This window comes from Pseudoliparis swirei, chromosome 14, assembly GCF_029220125.1.
Source record: "Pseudoliparis swirei isolate HS2019 ecotype Mariana Trench chromosome 14, NWPU_hadal_v1, whole genome shotgun sequence".
Taxonomy (NCBI): domain Eukaryota; kingdom Metazoa; phylum Chordata; class Actinopteri; order Perciformes; family Liparidae; genus Pseudoliparis; species Pseudoliparis swirei.
The window spans coordinates 7182848-7204081 of record NC_079401.1 but is presented as its reverse complement, the minus strand read 5'-3'; the positions used below and the strand labels follow the sequence as shown (position 1 = coordinate 7204081).

At 47.3% G+C, this 21234-nt stretch overlaps 1 protein-coding gene across 9 annotated transcripts; it reads right to left on the bottom strand.

Annotated features, from left to right (window-relative positions):
* Positions 1-18: 18 nt before the first annotated feature.
* stk11ip (serine/threonine kinase 11 interacting protein) lies at positions 19-18004 on the bottom strand. Of its 9 annotated transcripts, none has more exons than XM_056430855.1 (26): positions 17859-18004; positions 17620-17687; positions 16788-16990; positions 16418-16492; positions 16202-16297; positions 15991-16098; positions 15839-15910; positions 15607-15736; positions 14847-14950; positions 13825-13914; positions 13494-13535; positions 13193-13357; positions 12988-13069; positions 12175-12657; positions 11858-12081; positions 11641-11751; positions 10696-10954; positions 8951-9108; positions 8641-8863; positions 7171-7280; positions 6000-6097; positions 5183-5358; positions 2419-2503; positions 1925-2049; positions 1112-1338; positions 19-1006 (listed from the first exon to the last, which is right to left on the bottom strand). In XM_056430855.1, exons 2-26 carry the CDS (start codon positions 17684-17686, stop codon positions 860-862), a joined length of 3660 nt encoding a protein of 1219 aa, XP_056286830.1. In that variant the 5' UTR covers position 17687; positions 17859-18004; the 3' UTR covers positions 19-859. The 9 variants fall into 9 exon arrangements, with proteins under 9 accessions (XP_056286830.1, XP_056286831.1, XP_056286832.1 ...); XM_056430856.1 differs by having other exon boundaries at positions 1967-2049; XM_056430857.1 differs by having other exon boundaries at positions 1967-2049; positions 5183-5355.
* Between the last annotated feature and the right edge of the window lie 3230 nt (positions 18005-21234).

Sequence of the window (21234 nt, the reverse complement as noted above, 5' to 3'; positions counted from 1 at the left end):
GTTTGCAGTAAAGTGCAGTGAAGCTCGAGTGGGACTTTTATTGGCACTATTCAAGTTTCAGGAGAAAGAAAAAAAGGAACCACACAATAAACTCGCATACAAACACAGTACTTGTTATATTCACTTATACACGTCATAGATCAGTTATTCCCCTGCATGTATATAAAAATAAAATTGTTTTTCGTTGTATTAAACCACATGGAGAACAAGAAAAATGCCAACAAAAGAAACACATTCCGTTGAAGTGGTTGATCTGAATGAACCACAGGGGGCCGATTACATAACGCACAGTGCAGCAGAGGCTTCGTACACATTCACATGAACAACGGCATTTAGCCGACACGTCGGAAAGTCACACGAAAACAAACTGCGGTTACAAACGACTCAAAAACAAAACGAAAAATCCGGCGAGGAAAAATGACGCCGACCGCTCGTCTTTCCAAATGAGTTCGCAGAGTTCTGGCGTCCCCTTCCCCCGGGTCAACGCGGCGCTCCCGAGACGCATCACAAGACCCTAATTGGGCGAGTGCGGTGACCCTCGATGACACCGCATTGAGCCCCGAGGCCGCGAGGAGGGCTTACTGAGAGAAGGAATGGGGGGGGGGGGGGGGGGGAGACATATTTTAAGGCTCAGCTTTAAAAAAACAAAATAAAAAAAACGGTTGCTGCTGCAGTGACCGAGGAGGTCGACTTTAAGATGCATTTCAACATCTGTGGAGGAATCAAATGCACACAAAGGACGGTACCTGGAGGATACAGAATTATGCAACCGGCGCTCTCGAAAGCGACCGAGAGGAAAACAAAGACAATCAAACATGTCCCGGTGCCAGCACGAGACTCTCTCCGGCGCGAGTGCCTCTCATGCCCCGCCCCCTCCCTCGTGCCGCTTTGTGTTCAGCTTCACTCCGAACATGGCCTCCCACTGGGCCGTGACCCAGGCCAGCAGACCCCGGAGCAGCTCGGCGCTGTCGGAGCGCACGCACCACGTCCTCTCCTCTTTCACCGTCTGCGGGAGAGAAAAAAAAAACGTTAAAAAAAAAGAAAAGTGAGACCGCGAATGCAACGTGATCGAGGGTTCCTCCGCCCCGAGTGCGCCCGCCCGCGTACGGACCTCATCGTAGAGCTGGATGTCCATCCTGCGCCAGTCCGAAGGCCACAGGTGGACGGCGCTGACGCAGCTGATGGGCAGCGTCTCCAGCACCGCCACGCCGCCGCTGCTCGGCTCCGGCCGCTCCTCCGCCGGCGGGCTGATGGAGCTCCGCCTCCACTGGTGATCCTCCCTCAGCAGGTACAGGGTCTCCCGGGTCACCAGGACCGTCAGCGGCATCCAGACGTCCTCTGAGAGGAAGGAACACCTTCAGGTCAGTTGGTTTCCAACGAGTCGGCCTCCTCATCTCAGTGACCTTTGCCCTCCGGCTGTAAACGGTGTGGATAAAAAACACGACGACGTGTTCCAGTGTTGACTTTAGCTTCTGACTTTGGTACGAGAGCTAAGCGGCCACGAGTCACGGACACGGAATGCCGAGCGAAGATCACATTTAGTGCTTCATGTCAGAAAAGCACAGCGAGAGGAGAGGGGGACGAGAAAAGGCAGATCTGGGCACGCCAAAATTACAGCGCTTGAAATTCCTCGGCGCGTGTCGCCCGCAGCTACTTCGGCCTGAAAACACGTCACTCGGTTCAGTCCCACAAACAGATTTCTGTTCCGCTTGTTAACATGGACCTCTGACGCCAGCCGCTGGCCACGAATCGCATCCTCTCCCTTAACCGTGTGAGTCCGAGTCATCAGCGTGAACAGCGCTGATCCCTCCGCCGTCACTCACGGCGTGTCGAGTCACGAAAGTCTCATATTTTCTTGTACGTGGAGAGAACTCAGGTGGAGGAATGTCAGGGAGATATTTGGCGAAGATGCCGACGGTTTCACCGTAAAGATCGCGACGTCCGTCTCCGGAGGATTTGGTGTCACCTTGCAGGACAAAAGCCAGAATGTAGAAGAACTGCAGCTGGCCGTCCTCCACGTCTGCCTGGATGTCCTCACACACCAGGGGCCTGACGGGTCACAAGACATCAAGAGTATATCAAGAGGGGGCGATAAACAAGACAAACGGTGTCGTAGAAACAACAACTGGAGAAAACGACGCCACAAGACACGCACGACGACTCGGGACTCGTAGCGCCACACGTGCTCCAAATTAAGATGTGGTTTAACAGTTAATTTAGCGGTGCAGTTCTACGAAAATGGAGCCGATTGTAATCAAGTAAAGATGTGCCGGCTACGTGCCTCGCGAGAACTCCCTTTAACTCGCACCTCCCAACCACACACACACACGTGTGCAAAACACTACTCAGGCCACATCTTCCGGCGAGCACACAAACGCAATCCACAGACGTGGGCCACGTTGTCACTGTGGAGCGTACCAGAGGTGGTGCTGAGGGCTCAGCCTGGTGGTGGAGATGGACTGCAGCTTGCTGTCGGACTTGTGAGCCATCTCACGCACAATACCTGCAGGAAATGACAAAGACAGAGTAGATTTATCACATTAACTTGTCTGTGAAGTCATATATATATATCTATACACATACAGATTTATTAGGAATTTAAGAATCTAAAAGAGCAAAAAAAGATGAGAGAACAAGAAAAAAGATGGGAGGAGTGAGGGAACATTAGTACTTCTTGGATTTGAAATGTGATTGTTGCAGCCAGAAATAAATAAAAGTCACACCCAAATATCCATAGACGAGAAAAACAAACACTTCTTCTTCTTCTTCATTTACTATTGTGAATGCGGGAGGAAAGCAGGTGTACGATGTCAGCCTCCAGAGAGTGAGCGGGCGAGAAAACAGTGGGAACCCGAAGCGTCGAGGTCACGCTCGCATTCTCCGGGTTGTGTGGCGTGTGAGATGGAGTGCGACTCACGGTGGAGTCTGAATAGATCGGCCTCCAGGAGGAGATCAAAAGGCCTCGTCAACGCCCGGGGACTCCTCCCACACGGGTCACGTGTTTAACGAAAGCGTCCTCGCATGCTCCCGGAAGTGCGTTTTTAAGAAAAACACACTTTGTCCCGATTAAATTTTTTTTTTAAACGGTCGTAAACTGTTTTAACAGGAACCATCTGACGGGAGGCCAGAAGCAGACGGGACGAAGACGTCGTCGCCTTGAGTGGCGGTCTCGCCTCGGATGCTTTTTTTCCGCGGGCCCCGCCACCGGACGCCTTTCCACGTCACCGGCGGGAGCATTTGCGAGCGTTCGTGGGGAAACCGTGCGAACGCTTGAGGACGTGGACGCTTCCCGATCCAAGATCGCAATCACGGGTAAGCGGAGGCGACGGGAACCGAGTCTGCGGACGCGGGGTTGTCGCTCTGGTTTTCGTCAGCGCTGCTGCTGCTGCTCGCATCCTCTCGTTTTCAGCCCCAGACTCGCTGGCTGCCTCCACCAAACCGACAACAACAACAACAACCCCCCCCCCCCCGACCGAGGACTCTCGCTTGACATCATCGAAAACACCGCTTGATGCACGAAGGAGGTCGAGATTACGCTTTTAGGAAACAACAGCGTCCACGGCCGCGTTCTCGCCAAGTCTCATGCAACTCAGTTGGAGTCAAACGAAGCAAGGCGGACAGATTTCCCTCCTAAGTGAGAGAAAACAACAGGAGATCAACAACACACACACACACGCACACACACACACACACTCCTGACTCGTCCTGAGGTCTCGTGTTATCTCTCATGTTTCAATGAAGTCGTGTCGGATTCAGTTGGTTTCTGAGCCCCTAACGGTCCCAGCTACAACCACATCCTCTCTTCTCCGTCTTCCCAGTTGTGGTTTCCATCCCTGTCCACATGATGGGAGCCAGCTTGGACCAGAGACGGGGCTCGTTATACTTTATCCGTCAGAATATTTCAGCTGTTTTCGGACTTAATTTGGAGACAGAAGAGACAGTTTCGGTTATCTCTGGGATCCGGGATCAACGGGACACACACACACACACACACACACATCATATGCTCGATATGAATGTATTTGGCGCTTCAGTTTTCCATTTTTGGGGATCCACCTGAAAGCAAAGCGCTGTTCGTGCGTTTCACTCGTCCGAAGTCTCTCGCCCGAAAAGCAAATCTGGAATCATTTTGAGCCGGGAGGAATACAATGTACCAAATGAGCGGTTTATGAATTTAGGCAGAAAAAGAAAACCGCTCTCAAGAGGACGGAGAGCGAAAGCCAGAGAAAGAGTGAGAGAGATAAGGGAAAAAGCATGTGGAGGAGAAGAAAAAGTGGGAAATGCATCGAAAATGTCACTTGGCTCCGGACAGAGGATCGAATGTGACTTCAGGGATACGTTCAAGTCAATACATGTTCCCGGGTATTCTGTAAAAAAAAAAAACTGTCCGAGATGCGAGAAGATTATCTATGAAACGACACTGTTCATGTACTTCCAAAAAACTCTTCTTGCTTGATTGTGTTTGAGTGAAAGCTGGACAGAAACGTCCTCAGACAGCAGCTGCAGGCCCAGAGTCGTGGAAAAAGTGGGCCTGCTCCCCTAATCAGCATGTCTGCGTGCTGCGTTTGACGTGTGTGTGTGTGTGTTCAGTCTCGTATCCCCTGAAAATTGGTAATATGAAACAGTAGTTCGGGGAAAAAAAAAAAAAATAACCTCTTACACGTCACACTGTCTGTTACAAATGTCCTCAAACGTCGGATTCCATAAGTTGTGTGTTGCTGTTCGCTGCCCGCGTTTCTAATGGCTGGAGTTTGTCAAAATTAATCTTTCCATATTATTCCAGATATTCCAGGGCCGAGCAGGAGCCCCCCCCCCACCCTCCACCCGTCTAATAAAATGTTTTCCTCTCAGCTGCTGGTCCTCCTTTTACGTTGGTCTGGGCAGGATGTGTGTGTGTGTGTGTGTGTGTGTGGGGGGGGGCATGAGGGCTCTCTGTGGCACAATGCCTGTGAGAGGAACATGCTGTTCTAATACCTGCACGAATACATCGAAGTGTATATTTTGAAGCATCTTCCCCGAGACCGCCCCGGAGGAGAGTGCTAAAAACCAGCATGTTCAGAAAAGGGTAGGATCATTAAAAAATAAATTTAAAAAAACTTCCCTTTTTATAACTTTTTCCATACATTAAACGGAATCCGTTTTCCCAGCGTGTGCGTGTGCTTCGCCGGAGTTTTCCTTTTACCTGTTAAGAGGCCAAAGAAGCGTTTGCAGCGTAGACTGTCCCTCACGAGGAGGGTATAGGCCACGCCCCCAAACTCCATGTGGATGCTCTGCGAGGCCAGTCCCACTTCCAGGTAGCTGAGCTCCATGATCGGGTGGCTGTCCCGCTTCTGCAGCCAATCGGAGAGCTGGCCTCTGCTGGGAGGAAACAACGTCAGGCGACAGCAAAGCGTACCGTCGTCGCCGGAGAGACGGATTAATTACCCGACGCTCGGGGAGGTGTGGCTGCCAGCACGGCACTTCAATACGTTTGTTTAAAGCCAAAGTCAACTTCTTGAAGTGATGTGCTGGCCGATTACGAAATAAGGTTCAGATAAGCGTTTGGTTTCGTTGCACAAGAGAAGGCCCGTCCCTCTGGGGAAACTAAATAAATCACAGTGACTCTCCGGCCGAGGGACGGACTTCTTTGGATGAGGAGAAGAAGAAGAGAAGAGCTTCTCCTTCGCGTGACGGAGGGAATGCGGAGGAGAAAAGTCTCCACGGTCTGCAGACACTGCGAGGTCAATGTGTTCTCAAGATGTGACCCAGAAACCTGCGCAGGTTATGCAATATAATCCAGCTACCTAACGGAGAGGGTGTGGAATTACACGCCGGCCTCAACAGTCGGGGTTGTTGGCTTTTGTTTTCTCCCTTGTTTGAAACGGCCGAGATATCTTTACGAGTCCGATTTAAACGCCATCCATAATTAATCCCCCAAAAACACACGAGCAACTCAAACTTAATAAATCACAGGAAGCATTTACTTTAACATTTTTTTTTACAAAAAGTGCTCCACTCACTGGGTTTCTGACGTCATTTCCAAGAAATAGATCCGCTGGTTCGACACCACCAGCAGAGAGGGCACCTCCCCCGGCTCCCCAAATTTGACAACCGACATCTGAAGGCACAGAGGAGGAGAAACGAGATGTAGAGCAGGTCAATAATTCTCATCTGCAATGGACATTTTACGACTAAATATACCGAAAGGAAGCTCTGCGCCATCATGAGCATCACAGGGCTTTTTTTTATTTTTATCGAATGCTGAACTATTCGCAACCCTCTTCTCAGCTGTCACCAGTTTGGAGTCTTTCACAAGCTCTGGAGGGGATTACAAATCTGGCTTCATGTCCTTTTTAAATCAACACAAGGAGTAAAAACTGGATTAACACAACCGAGGTGCATGTTGTGATTCGCTTGGTCCTGTTCCACCGGTCTGGTCCAGGTGTGCCGACAGAGCACAGCAATAGCCTGCTCCCAGGATGCAATGCAATTTAAAAGGGTGACGGCGCGAGAGAGGGGGGAGAGACTGCAGGTTCAGCTGGCATCCTCTTGGCCACCAGTGAGATGCATGAAAGGGCTTCTTTTGTTTTTAAACCGACCACCATAAAAGCATCGATAACCACAACACCGAGAGCCGATAATACCGTTAACGTTAGTACAGATTTTGTTTTAAAGGGCCCGAAAAGCTACTTTCTCAATCTGCTTCGTATCGAGAGCGATGGAGTCGGACGAGAAAACATTACTTTCCTGCCAACGTTAGGAACATTTTGGTTGTTTCTGAATTTCTGCTTGTTATTTATTTAACAAGGCAGGGCTCAGCTGGGAGAAGAAGGGGGATGTCACATGATCCAATCAGAGTTGAGGGCGGTGACGAGGCGGTTCATGTTGCCAGTCATTCAAACCTGATCCGACCACACCCAGCGAGAGTCTTTCAAGTGTCAAACGTACTAAATAATCACTGAAGCGGAACACTTGCAAAGAATTAAACTTAAATATACAGCCAACAGCTAGTTAGCTTCGCACAAAGACTGGAAACGGAGGGAAACAGCTAGCCTGAAAGAAAACAGGATCGCGAAATATAAACACTTGACACTTTCTCATCTCTTATTTATAAAGCTCAGTCTACAATGTTGTTAAGAACACATAAATAAACGTCTGTAATTAATATGTGCTCGCCTCACTCATACACACCTTGAGGAAAGAGTGAAGCTCTTCCTCCTCCTCGAAGACCTCCACGTCCAGGAAGAGCTGCAGCCGATGGTCCACCGCCTCGTAGTCCTCCGACAGCAGGTCCAGATCATCTGCGGACACGCAAACGGTTTGTAAGACGCACAGTGAAGTAAAGCGAACATCCATCTTCGTTAAACACAAAGTGGAGCGCGATACTCGCTGGAAATGAATGCATCTTTGTCGTCTACTTTATTCCCTGCATTAAAAGGATATCTCGCATTAAAAGTGACGTTCCTGGCAGCGATGGGCAGACCCGCATGGTTCTTGGCCGTCGTGAAACCGCGCATCGATTTTTTTTACTGCAGCGGCCCGTAGCGTTGGCCAACAGAAACTCTCTTTAGGAACAATAAATCCACCAATGAACAGCAGAGGAGGTTATGGGAACGCTGTCATTGGGAGGGATTTTTTAAAGGCTTCAGAAAAAGTTCCTTCTCGAGGTGAAAGATGCACACACACAGCAATGGACGCAGTGTGCCACCAAAACATACTAAACTAGAATGGGCACTCGGTAGAGCGCATACCTTCGCATATCACAAGATTGGGCATTGAATTATGAACATGTTGGCATTAGTTGCATGCCAATTGGATAGAAACTGACCACGCTATGGTATAAAGAAGATTTTGACCTTTTCATGACCTTGACCTTTGACCCGATCGATCCCAAAATCTAATCAAATGGTCCCCTGATAATCCAATATCACCCAAATTTCATGAATTTAATTTTTTTTTTTTTTTGTTAGTAACAGCATACAAAAATAAATAAATAAATGGCAATCAAAAATATATTACATTTTTTTCAATGCGTAGAAGGTATAAAATCAGCCATATGCGGGAAGATGCAGAAAGTTATTACGACCGGGCGACCCCCCTTTTTTTTTTTGTTTGTTTGTTTATTTATTTTTTCAATCAAAATCAAATCAAAATATTATTATTATATATACAAAAGAGAAAGACTGAAAAGGTATAGGTAGAAGCAAAAAATGCTTATAAATTCCTATCCTAAATTAAAATCAAAATAAATCAGAAAATTTATATAAAATAAAGAAAAAACAACAAAATAAAAAACTAAATATATTTATATATACTACCACATACATCTTCCATATAAATACGTTTTTAATCACATTTATAACTCTCAAGAATTGTTTTATAAATAATTCCCTTGAAAACCAAAAAGGAGTTCACCATTCTTACATCCATTTCAACATTATTCTATAATTGGACCTCTACAACAGAAATACATCTTCTTGCTTCTGCTTTAAGTAATACTAGATTTAATTTTGAGGATTAAAAGTGATGGTTAAAGTGCTTTGTTTAAATCACACCAACGCAACCGAACGGATACATGGAAACAGTGTAGTGTTGGTTGATTCCCGATAATAATAATAATAATAATACTAATAATAAATATGACCTGGATGAAGAGCTCACCGTTCGGGGCGGACCTTCCTGCAGGTGGGGCTTGGACTTCCGGTGGAGTCCCCGTAGCGACGTAGCGGTAGCTCCCCGCCAGCTCCTCTTTGCTGTGGAGCTCTGTGCTGAGACTGGAGGCATCGCCCCGGTCGTCCCCGGTGAAGAAGGAGCTTCCCTGAGCGGTGAGGAAGGCGGACTCCTCTGTAGATGTGACAGGACTACTGCGAATACCGTCTGTGTGCTGCGAGAAAGATGATGCATAGAAACGATGAGATTACATCATTCCGGGATTATATCACAGCGGGGGGAAAAAAAAGAGAAAACAGACCTCATTGGCATGGCGGGCGCTCTGGTTCACGTCGACATGGTCGCCCTCGCTCTCCAGCATGGATGAGTTCTGGATGGGCGTGCTGCAGAAGGGAGTCGATTGGCCAGCCAGCTGGACCACATGATCGCTACCACATTGTGGACAAATGTGACTGTCTTCTGGAAGAAAAAGGGGGAAAAAACGGAAGTTATTGCCAAAGACGCTGAATACTGGGGTTGTTTAAAACATCTCAACCGCTTACAACGAATATGAGATGCTCCCCCTTGTGGCCGTAATTGGTTACTGCAGCAGAAATGCTGATAGCGATGAAACGGTGTGGTATGACTTTTTAAACTCATATTTTAAAGAATAGCTCCCCTTTTTTAAGGGAGTTGTATGAGGTTAATCTGAAGTAACCTAAGAAAACACTAAATTCGCAAAACACAACTAACCGAAGGAGGCCGATAGACCAACAACTCCTGCGTTCTACCACGTCTACAATGATTTTACCTAAAACTTACTTCAAAACCTCCAAACTATCCCTTAAAGGTTTTATTATCAATGGAGTGAAGTCACTTACAAGAAATACAGTGTGAACCCTTTTACTCTACCGAGTGAGCGTAAACTAAACGACGCAAAAAGTTGCATATGTAAATCTCATCCGTGTCCACAGAAAGCCTGCACGCCTCCTTCCTCCCTGACACGTTTCAAATCAGGGTGAAGCGTTTGTTTGTATCCGTGGGGCATGTGTCACAGTAACCCACAAGCAAACACAGCCTTAGTTCAGACGCGTGCACATGGCGAAGAGGTATTTATTGCCTGGAGCACTAACAAAAGGAGCGCGGTCCCTCAAACATCGGGCGAACAAAGCCTCCGTGCGTGCCGGCGCAGGTCTTAATGTTGGGTTTGGTTGACGCGCCGGGAGCAAAAGGGTATGATCTGTGTGCCGCTAACTGTAGAGGAGGTGAGAGGTCAGCGGAGCGGCTCGCTCGGCAATGAAAGAGGAGACATAACTCCCGGGATGCTGCGCTCGGGGTCATCTGAAGCCACGGGTTTGTTTTGGGAGAAGAATGCAGCCCCGAGCCGACGAGAAGAGGAGCGGTCATGAAGCGCTTCGATGTCAACTTGGTGTTTTGGGGTTTTTTCACAAACGTGACAGCGCTCCAGGTGCAACGCGTGACCTTCTCTCTCTTTTTCCATCTAATCGGCGATTTTCAGCAACGCTGCAAGTTCAGCGTGAAATGTGCAGTTTTTACGTGGAGACCAATTAAAACGCATGTAGCGCTTCATTTGTTTCATTATTCGTTTGGGGTGGCGTTACTCATCCGAACGTGACTCACAAAAATGGTTTCTCAGATTTACAAGGCGGTGGTGTGTGTGTGTGTGTGTTTCTTTGAAAGACTGAGATTTAAACTCAAGCCAAACATCACGTTGCTGGGGCACACCGCACTTCCAGGGCATTCATTCGTCAAATATTTGTTCGCTTTGTCTTTTGACGTGCTTTACTTTTTTTCTCCCCCTTTACAGATTTCCATTTGAGCCGTCTTGTGTTCTCCGTTTGTTGCTCCACCTGTGTAAACTTCGTAAATGCCCTTGACAGCTTGCCAAAGACTAAAGATGCTAATTGAGTTTATTTTTCTTCTCCTGCTGATCAATAGGCACAGACTCCCTGAAATAAACATAGCAAACGAAAACAAAAGAAAGGAAATCCAGAAATCTAAAATTAAAAAGTGAAAACAAAGTTGTCGCCGACTCATCGCTCTCACCTTTGGTGTCGACGATATACCCCGTCAGCTCCTCCTCCCCCTGTTCTCCCACACCTTGTGGTCGCGAGGCAGCCCCTCTCCTCCTCGCTCCCCCCCCCCCTTCCGCCACCTCCTCTTCCTCCTCCTCCTCGCGACCGCCTCCCTTCGGCGTGAACTCTGACCCACAGCGAAGGCACTGCAGGCGAACGCGGCGGGGACGGAGCTCGGAGTGGCGGCGCCGGTTTTCCTCCGCCACGTGAGTCAGCACGTCGGTTAGAGCCTAGTCGGCGGGGAAGAAAGTCACGTTGTTTGTGAGAGCGTGTTGACATCGAGAGATTGCGATAAACAAGTCTGATGTGTCAGCAAATCTATATTCCGGTCATAAAAAATAAAAATAAACTTTCTGTGGCGAGTAGAAAATGCACAAAAAGCATTTCCAAAACTTCGGAGGTTAAAAAACAGAAACTGCAGGAGCACCGTGAGCTTCTCAGAGGGCCAAAAGGAGAACAATCGTGTCTGGAGCTGGCGGCCACAACGAGCAGCCACGGTTCACTTGAGGGAGTTAAACTTCTCACTTGAGCCATGTGTCTGCTCATAAAACATAATTCAAGTCCCTGAACGCCTCAATCTGAGGACACACTGGAATTTGTATCGGCTCTCTGTGGTAAAAGTATTTACGGCACAGATTGTGTGTGTGTTGCACAATCCGAGAAGACACACACACACACACACACACACACACACACACGGTACAGTGTGCTGCTCGGTGCTGACGTCACGTAAAAAAAAAGAAGAGAAAACAAACAAACACGGCTCGAGTGATGTTGCAACCTGTGAGCATGACCAGGCCCGTACGGGATGCAGTGGGTGTTGTTCTCCTTCGGGTGGAGGTGCTTTGCTCCTTAGCAGGAGTGGACTTGTGTGTCATCCGACAACATACTAGTTTTATCAAAAGGACTCGTCGACCTGCAGTGCCTGCTGCGGGTCGTCATCAAGCAGGACGTAGAGCCTCCTCCTCTTCTCCCTGCTGATGTAGTCGAACTGGAGCTCCACAGCTGGAAGCATCTCCTCCGTCTCCTGAGGGAGAGAGAAAATCAATATGTTTATTTAGCAATGTTTAACGTGTGATTAATTCCCGTCCCTCCGTCTCTCTCCGACCCCCCCCCCCCCCATGACCTCTCACCCCTCGGGTCCAGGCCGCCTCGGTGCTCTCCACCCGAGCCAGGCTGCAAAGCTCCAGGCGGCATCTCTCCCGGCCGCGCTGCATGTCCACCTCCAGCACCAGGCCCTGTTTGATGCGCAGGAACACCTCACTCCTCCTCCTCCTGTGGCTCTCCCCCGGTCCCTCCACATCTTCTTCCTCTTTGTCCGATAAGACGCCCACGAGTAGGGGGTGACACAGGTCCACTAACAACAGAGAAGAGAGAGAACCGTAAAATCCTTTCTGTGCTTTCTGAGTCGTCATTATACAGTTTTTTATTTATTTTTAAATCACCCTACCTCCGAGATCCTCCTCCTCCTCCTCTTCTTCTTCTTCATCCTCCTTGGTGTCTCTGCTCTCTCCTTCAGCCGACCTTTGGGACTCTGGACTGGGCCTAGGTGAGCTCACCACCGTGCTGTCCACCGTGCTGTCCTCCGTGGTGGACCGTGAGCCCTGCGCGGGCCACTGCAGCGTAGACTCCGCCTCCTGGTCTGCATCCGCCAATGTCGCCCATCTGGGCTCGGGCGGGAGCAGCGGCGGAGGGAGGACCTCCGGGACATCCAGGGACGGCGGAGACGGCCGACGCCCAGGGCTGGTGGACAGATGCGTGGCGGCGTCGACGCCGTTGTGGAGGCCTTGACCCGGGAGAGGGGGCTGGAAGGCGTCCATGGTGGAGGGGGAAGAGCCATCGAGATGATGCTGGTACCTCAGCCAATCCTCTCCCAGCTGGTCTCTGAAGCTGGACATGCGCTCAATCTCCTTCTGGTGGGGGAGGACAATGCCTAGTGGACGAACAACATGTTTAAATTAATGCGTTGCCAATCCCCAACATCACATGCAGCTAACAGGGCTATGCTTTCTTACATCTCTGAGGGTGAATTGAAACATGCACTTACTACATTTGAACACAGGGTGGCCCAGTACCTTTAAAAAAGGCATATAGGTGGGTGGATGGGAAGCAAATTGATTTTCAACCATGTCAAGGTGTTAATATCAAGGTGATCCTGTGTTGTGCTGTAAATAACGTGTTTTACAATTGTATAGGTTGATAAATGTGAGGGCCTCTACATAATATAATGTGATATGTGGGTGGACATGCATTGAAAACCCACTCTGTGAGACGGATTGCAGCCTGGGCTCGTAGTCCGTGTCACTGGGCTCGGATATGCTGGCCCTCCGAACTCTCACTTTACCCTAAAACACAATAATGATCGTTTGTCAGAATTGGGCGAAGAGTTCAAATCCTCGTCAGAATCAAGCGGCTTTCAGAGAGGAGGAGGACATATCCACACGTAGCCATTTCTAAAAACTCTTCACCTTGGATTTCTTCTTCCGAATGCGTGAGACTTCTCCGACTGACAGGCTGTCGCTCAGCTCCCCGGCGCCGCTCGACACTTCCTGGTTACTGCGTTCTGCCGTCATGGCAACTGGAGGTTCGGGCTGCACCTGCTGGACGATCAGCCGGCCTGGTTTGGGCAGAACCTGCAGAAGAGATCATTTAGTCACACAGTTTACACAATTGACCCAGAAATACCTGCTTCCGTGTCAAATGCAGATTAAAAACAGCAGCTTGATGCACTGGGATTAATTGGCATGAATTAGTTGAGAATTAATTTACCGATAACTCGTACGAGGACAGCGAGGAACCATCAAGTTTGAGCTGGAGAGAAACGACAAAGGAGAAAACGTCTAAAAGTTATCTTCCGGCCTTCTCAAAAGAATTTTTTTTTTAGTGAGTTATATTTCATATCAAACTGAATATCAGTAGGTTTTAGACATAACAAGACATTTAAATACATCACTTTTGACTATAAAAAAACAAGTATAGACATTTTATAGACAAAAAATTAATCGAGAAAGCAACCAGTACGCTCTCATTGTCTTATTGTGCTTTAGCATTCTTCAAGTTTGAGAAATGGTATAAATGTGGCGCTACGAGGGTGACTCACTCGGTGGTTTGCAGCCTTCGGGGAGAGGTGTCGGACGGTGCCGGAGCGGTGGGTCTTCAGGAAGTACAGCGGGTTTCCCTCCAGGTTGAGCTAAAAGGAGAGACGTTGGTAAATACTACGCCATCGAAAAATATAACACACTGAACCCATTACTTCCGGCACAATTTCGGTCGAGAGACTCGGGCCTTCCCTTAAAGGAGGCGACGCTCATCCACTCAAAATGTAAACTGTGTGATCGAGGAGAACCCACCCACTGCCACATTGTGGTCCAGGGAGATCTTCAGGATGCTCCCTCACAGCAGCTCTGAAGGGTGAAATGTGGTCTCCTTCGCTTGACTCCTCGACTCCGCGAGTGCCGAGGAGCCGATCTTCCTCGCAATGCTCGCACCCACACAGAATTACCTCCCCCGTCTTCCTCTTCTCGTTACTCCCAGAACTCTTTTTTGTACTGCGACGGCTAAATGTGTCCGCACCCAAAGTTTGAGTCTTTTAAAACTGAAATGACGAATATCGAAGAACCAGAACTTGTCTCTGAAATAATGTATTCTTGCAAGAAGAGTCACCGTTACACGGAGTCCCTCAGGAGTCTGCCAAGGGTCCATGAAACAACTTGTATTTAAGGGAAACAAGGAGGAGGATCCAGAAGGAGACGTTTGTCTTCAGGTCCTTTGATGAGTAACCAAATGATCCGATCATCTGATGAGTGATCAATTGATCAGATCCCTTAATGAGTAACCAATTGATCAGGTCCCTTGATGAGGAGGAAAATATCCTTGGAATTATAACACCTATCAGTCTTCATCCTGTCCTTTGTTATCAATCAGTCCCCACAAGTGATTGTTTCCTTGAAAAAAGGTACGGGGGATGGTAAGCAATATGCTGAGTCACCTTTACAGGACAGAAGATGATTTAAATAGCACCTTCACATAGTGTGAAAGAGGATATAATGAAGAGTACAGAACATTCCCATTACAGTACTCTGTGTACCCCTGTGTGTTATTGTAAAACAACGGTTGACGTACTCTGTTGAGGCAGTGCAGCATGGAGAGGGGAGCCAGCTGGGAGTGCTCCAACAGCAGGTTATAGGCCAGGTCTAAGTGCTGGAGCGAGGACAACTGCTCCACACCTGTTCAGTCCGACACATCAACACGGGAAGCAGCCACGTGAGAAGCACAGAAACATGCAGGTGTGTCATTCACTCCAGACACAGTGATCTGATGCTTCCCTGTGTGAGGGGCAGCAACAATCCAGAACAACCGACATGTCAGGATAAGAACATTGGCAGGTGATTCGCCCTCCCTAACCTCTCCAGTGTTTGGAGTGTGTAGGCTCTAGAGTCTAGGAGATCATTATCTGATATAAAAAGACACTATTCTTAACTAAGATGTAACTCTATACATATAAAAGATGTATAAGAAACCCTGTGAATAGAACTCTTTGAATATATTTTGTATATCTGATGGATGGACTGATGTGTTGCATGGTTGATTTGATTGTTGTTGTTTTTTCTTATTATTTTTACTTGCTTAAACATTTACTATATATATATTTTTTCCCCAATGGCCAGACTTAATTTTGTTGTCATCTTTCCCTACTTTTAAAGGATGTATTTCTTGTCAAACTGTAAAAATAACTAAATAAAATACTAAGTATATACAATAAAAATACAAATAATAAAACAGCTGGGGGGTGAGGGTGGGGGAGGAGGGGTCACTGCAATTGTCCGACTGGTTTGAAAAAACAAGATGAGAATCTGGGACCGTCTTCCTCGGTCGACTTTACCGTTGATGGTCTCCAGTTCATTGTTCCTGAGGATGAGCGAGAGGAGTTTGGCCCTGGCACTCGGGCCCAGCGTCGGCGCCCTCTGCAGGCAGTTGTAGCCCAGGTTCAAGTGTTCCAGCTCACTCAAGGGCTGAGAAGAAGAAAAAAGCAACGAGGAAACGAGATTATCGCCGGGAGCCGAACAAGGTGTCGTCACACACAGCAAAAAATTTGAATCGGGCAAAATAGAAACCGTGAGGAATTCAGCACACTCCTGAATCTTGTTGTGGCTTAAGTCGAGGGACTTCAGGACGTTCAGTAAACTCTGAGACAGAAAGAGAGAGGAAGTCAGGTGGAGTTCAGCCAATGAGCCGGTGACGATGCATCCGCGTGTATTTGTCTCACCAGTGATTGGTCGAGGCAAACGATGGAGTTGTAGCTGAAGTTGAGCGTGTGCAGTTCCAGCCAAGGCAGCGCGGAGCTCAGGTCTCCTCCACACAGAGAAAGTAGCTCCTTAGACACACACACACGCACACGCATGTCATTTTGACGTTGAGACATGGGATAAATACACTCAGTGGCACCTGCTGATAGATATGCTGCACGTTGACAGTACCTCCAGGGAGTTGAGGCTCTTTGAACATGTAAAGACCTCCAACTGGGAGTAAACCCCTCGGAGTCCTTCCAGACAGTGTGGAGGGACTCGCTTCAGCTGGCGAGGAAGAGAAACATCAAATATATCGTGTTTTTAGGAGAGGTTACGTGATGGAAATAAAAAAACACTGATGGAAAAAAAAGCATGGAATTGTTGAGGTCATGGTTCATACTGTACCTCCAAATATTTTAAGGTCTTGAACGGGAAGATCTTCACCACAGAGTGAAGTCTCGTCTCTGGCGGGTTGGTGAGCTGCGTTTAAAAAATAAAGACACACAACACGTCCCAAATGAAAACTCCAGCAGGGCGACAGGTGAATAAATATGGAAGCAACCGACTCCAACAAACACTCGTCCATTCAGTGGTAAGAAATGACTGAGTCACAAAGCCGTTAGAGAAAACAATGAATACAGTGCATGAATAAAGTATTACAGAAACATACAAATGTCCACTTGGGCAACTCTGGTCAGGGCTTTAGAACCAACATCACTTTTAGAGATCTTTTAATGGTTCAATACAGGTCACATGGAGACCCCGCCCCGCTCACCTTGAGGGAGATGGTCTTCTGCAGGACGTCAAACAGGAACTGCAGCTGTAGAAGGGAAGCGGTGTCGGCGGGGTGGGAGGGCAACGCGAGGAAGCCGTGCTGCCGACTCCTGGACAGCAAGTACTGTTCAAACAGCCGGGTGAGCTGCTGCAAGCAGGCCGCCGGCAAGGTCAGCGTGCTGGTGCCGTCCAGCACCAAGTCGCCTGGCGGGTCGGGAGAGAAGAGTCATTTTGGCCGGCAAATCATAACAAGTGGTATTCTTAAATCACGTAATCACGTTGTCTAACACATATCTGGTGGACAGGTGCATAGGAATAAATCAGTGTGTGCGTGTGTGTGTTTTTGCACAAACAATCTAAATAAATAATGTAAGCATGACACAAAATTACCAAGATAAATATTATGAGAGAAGCACAAGGTGACTGTGCAAAATAGTGGGTTTCCACAAGTTTAGCAAACAAGTGCACTCACACTGTTAATAGTGAATTCACTTTATGATATCAAACCCACTCTGAACTCATTTCCTTCACGCATAAAGACACACACATCCATTCTGTATCGGTCCAGATACAGGTTGCATGTATTCTTTTTATTACTCTCTCTGAAACTTAATTTTGGGTGTATAATGTACAATATGAACATGTTTAAATGAATAATAAATAATACATTCACATAACAGACTAACACAGGTAGAAGCTGTATAGCCTCGAGCTCTTATTGTCTTAATAAATAACCTGTCTGAGTGAATACACCGGCTGTTGGTTGAATGACGCATGACGTCACAGTCACCGACTGGTTACCTATCTAAGGTGTGTGGTGCACCGGAACGAACCGTCATTTCGGAGCAGTGTGGCCAAGCTGTGCACGAGCGGGCACTGGCCGCTGTGAGGAGCAGCCATCCTGAAACACACAACACATCAACAGACGACAAGTGCGTGTCCTCTCTGCAGCAGCGGAAACATAACCGACATTATTCAAGTGTCGGCGCCTCTGTAGCAACGTTGTGGAGCATTATCATTAAAATGAGGTTTCACCAGCTCACCCACTTCCTGTCGGTAGAAAACTACGCACCTGCGCAGTGACGGACGAAAAGTAGACCCTCTGACATAAAGTGTTTCTTCGAGGAGGCAAGTGCTAAAGCGGGTCCATTGTTGTGTGTGAGAGGAAAAGCAACGTATAAGCGGTGGTTGGTTTGCGTCGCGGTGCAGTTTACGGGGTTGTTGACATCTTTTCGTCACATGACGAACTGCCTAACGCGCCTACGGTGGCCGAGATAGACCAATAAGTACAAAATAAGTCGCAATGCTATCATTTCCACTGTCAAATACACAAAGAGAAGAGTAGTGTTAAGTTTGTCTGTTGTTGCTTTTAATTGGAGCTTCATCGCCTACTGCTTTGATAAAGTAGTCTATTTAAACAAACCAAAACAAGCTGGAATCAGTGTGTCCTCCCTCCTGACTCAACACAAGTGCTTGATAAATGGCGTCTCATGTCAAAAGATGTGCGGCTATATTATGCACATAAAAATGCAACCGTGTGTATTAGTTTAATGTCAAAATCATAGTAAATGAGTAGATTTTCTGTGCTGCTTTTTTCAGTGAGCTGCCCGTGCTTAAATACTGCGGGTGTCCACTAGATGGCGCTAGGATCCCAGACTTCACGCTGCAGACATGATATATGATGATGCAAATAAAAACGTCAAATCTAATCCTCCCTACGACCAGCAAATCCACGAAATCCATCCAACCTTATTGTGTCAGAAAAGTGAGCAGCTGCAACATGCAGCATATTCACATGACAGTGTTTTGTTATTGTATGCAGCCTGAGGCAAACAGGAGATCTAGTGTGTGTCGACCGTAAAGCCAAACACAGTGTTTCAAATGTTGAGCGTATGTACTCGACAGGGGCCCAGTTCTACATCTTTTGAGCCTCAGAGCGCTTAAGAGCGCAGGCTTTTGTGGTTTTAATAAATGCCAGCAGTCAAAATGTACCAACCTGAGTCTAATACCACATCTGCCTGTTGGCAGCTGTTGGTCAAACCATATCCGAGTCATGGCACCAATAAAAAACAGAGCTTGGGAAACTGGTTGGCCCAGAGAGTGAGTGTAATTAATGCTAATTTTGCATGGCTGAAGAAAGTGCACTGATTTCTGATTAAAGTAGATTAAACCGAGTCCACAATGTCTTGTTTATGTTACGTGGAAGCTACAGAAAGACTCTAAATGGCCATTAGATGCTTTTGCTCAGAAGGTACAGGAAAAAGCGTAATGTCTGTGAATAGTGTAATGCTGACATCAGCAATAAGCAGACTGAGAGCTTCAGCTTCTGGACCGTAAACCCACACATTACTTCGACACATTAGGAGGGCAGTTTGCAGGTCTTTATTCTGTCTGGTTGGGGGATACGTAACGCCGTGGCTCCATAACAGATTCTTCAACAAAGATTTGCATGAGCAAATAAAGCAAGAACTTTCCTAATTTGAACAAGCATCACTTGTTGCTAGGCGGCAAACAAACACACTTACGCTTGGGCACACACACGCATACAAAAAACACACTCACACACATAAGCATTTTTCCATTTGGGACTTGTGATGCGAACATTTCCATGTAAGGATTTATGTACTGCAATTTGGTAAACATTTCCATTCGGTGAGATGTTGCACATTGCACCAGTTGATTAACTTTGCATGGATGAAAGCGAGTCAGACAGTTTTCTAACCGTATGATCTCTTGCAGTCGGCATATTCGGCACAATTCAGAACAGTTAGTTGAGGATATAAACACATAATCCAGCTATTTCCCTCCATTTCATGCAGGCCCACTAATCGGATGATGAATTACTTTTCAACCCCTCGACTCATTGCCTCTAGTTATCTCATCAGCAGTCCAAGCAAACGGATCCTTAATCAAGTATAATCAAAGCCAAACACTAAACAGTGCACTCAGTCATTATCGAATATTGAAATATGAACTTGAGGATGTGTTTCGGGACCCGGTTCGTTTGATAAGAAGCTACTTTAGAGCCACAATTACACTCATGCTACACGCGGTTGCGTTTGCTTTAGGAATATGCATTTTGGATTCAGAGGACAGATGTGAAATTATCGGCTTCAGCTTTGCCTTCACACGTTAAATCGGCTCGCTGCCGTTGTTGCAGCCGTCGACCAGAAGGCCGCTGGCTGCATGAAGAACCTCATTACCATCTTCAGTTCATGTCGCCACTCGATCGATGAGGATTCAGAGAGGCAGAGTATCAAAGCTTGGACGTGTTATTGTTTGCTTATAAGCATCTGCCTGTGAGAATAACACCATATCATTGACAAACGAGTTGTAACTCTTGATCTTAACTCATTTTTAGTATTCATAAGAAACTTATAGATCCCACTTTAGTCATAAATTGATTTAAAGACATTTTTAAAGTGTTCATTAATGTATATGTCAACAGCTATAACTCATCATATGAGGCATAACTGCTGTATAATGAATACCTAACAACTGGTTGTAATCACACATGAAGGGGGGGGGGGGGTTGTGATTTGGCTAAAAGGCCAGACAGAGTTTCGTGGACTCGCTGTACTCTAATTAAGAAGATGACCTCTGGCTTACAATTCGCTCTCTGTATACTGTACTGTACTGTACGAGTCCGCGGCACATCGGTGATGCCATACCTTCCTCTATCAATGTGGAGTTTATCCAGAGTTTATTTTTACAGTTCCATGGGAAGGAATTTAAGTTAGCTGACCTTGGTGGGGATTCCTTTTGCACACATGGGCAGACACTGCGGCCTGTTGGGCCCATTAGCCAGTAGCCATCCGGCTGCTTTTCCAGCCATGGTTTCATAACATGACATATGAGGTTCTTTGTGCAAACAGCCCTCTGGGCATCCTCCTGACCCAAACCCCTGAGATACAAGACGGCGTCCAATGTGCCCTTTCTCCCTCCTCACGCCCCCCCAAGGTGAGCGTGGATGCATATCGTGAATGGGGCCCAAATAGCATTAAATCAAGGGGGAGGGGGGGGGGGGGCACCCACAAATCAAAATAATCTGCATTTAAATCTGCGGAGGATAAGATTACACATGCCACTTCTATTCCTGGGCCCTTGGATAAACAGCGATCAGTCTACCGCACCGAACAGGGTTAATAGGAGCTTGTTGGGAGAGGTAAGCGCGACACCTCAAGGCTTGGCCTCACAGATCGATAGGAAACATTGCTCAATACATGCACAGTGGCATTACTGTGCACAGGCATATAAGTTAGTAGCAGCTGGTAAGTTTTAATTGAGTGTCAATGGACATGTCTGGCACGGTGGGGAGGTCTCTCCATGTTAGGAATGCTCTGCACATAGTCCTGTTGTTTGTTTGTTTATTTATTTATGCATTCTGGGAGTCGTGGGGGGGTGGACTGCGCTGATTGAAACAAACACGCCACAGTATGTATGGCAAT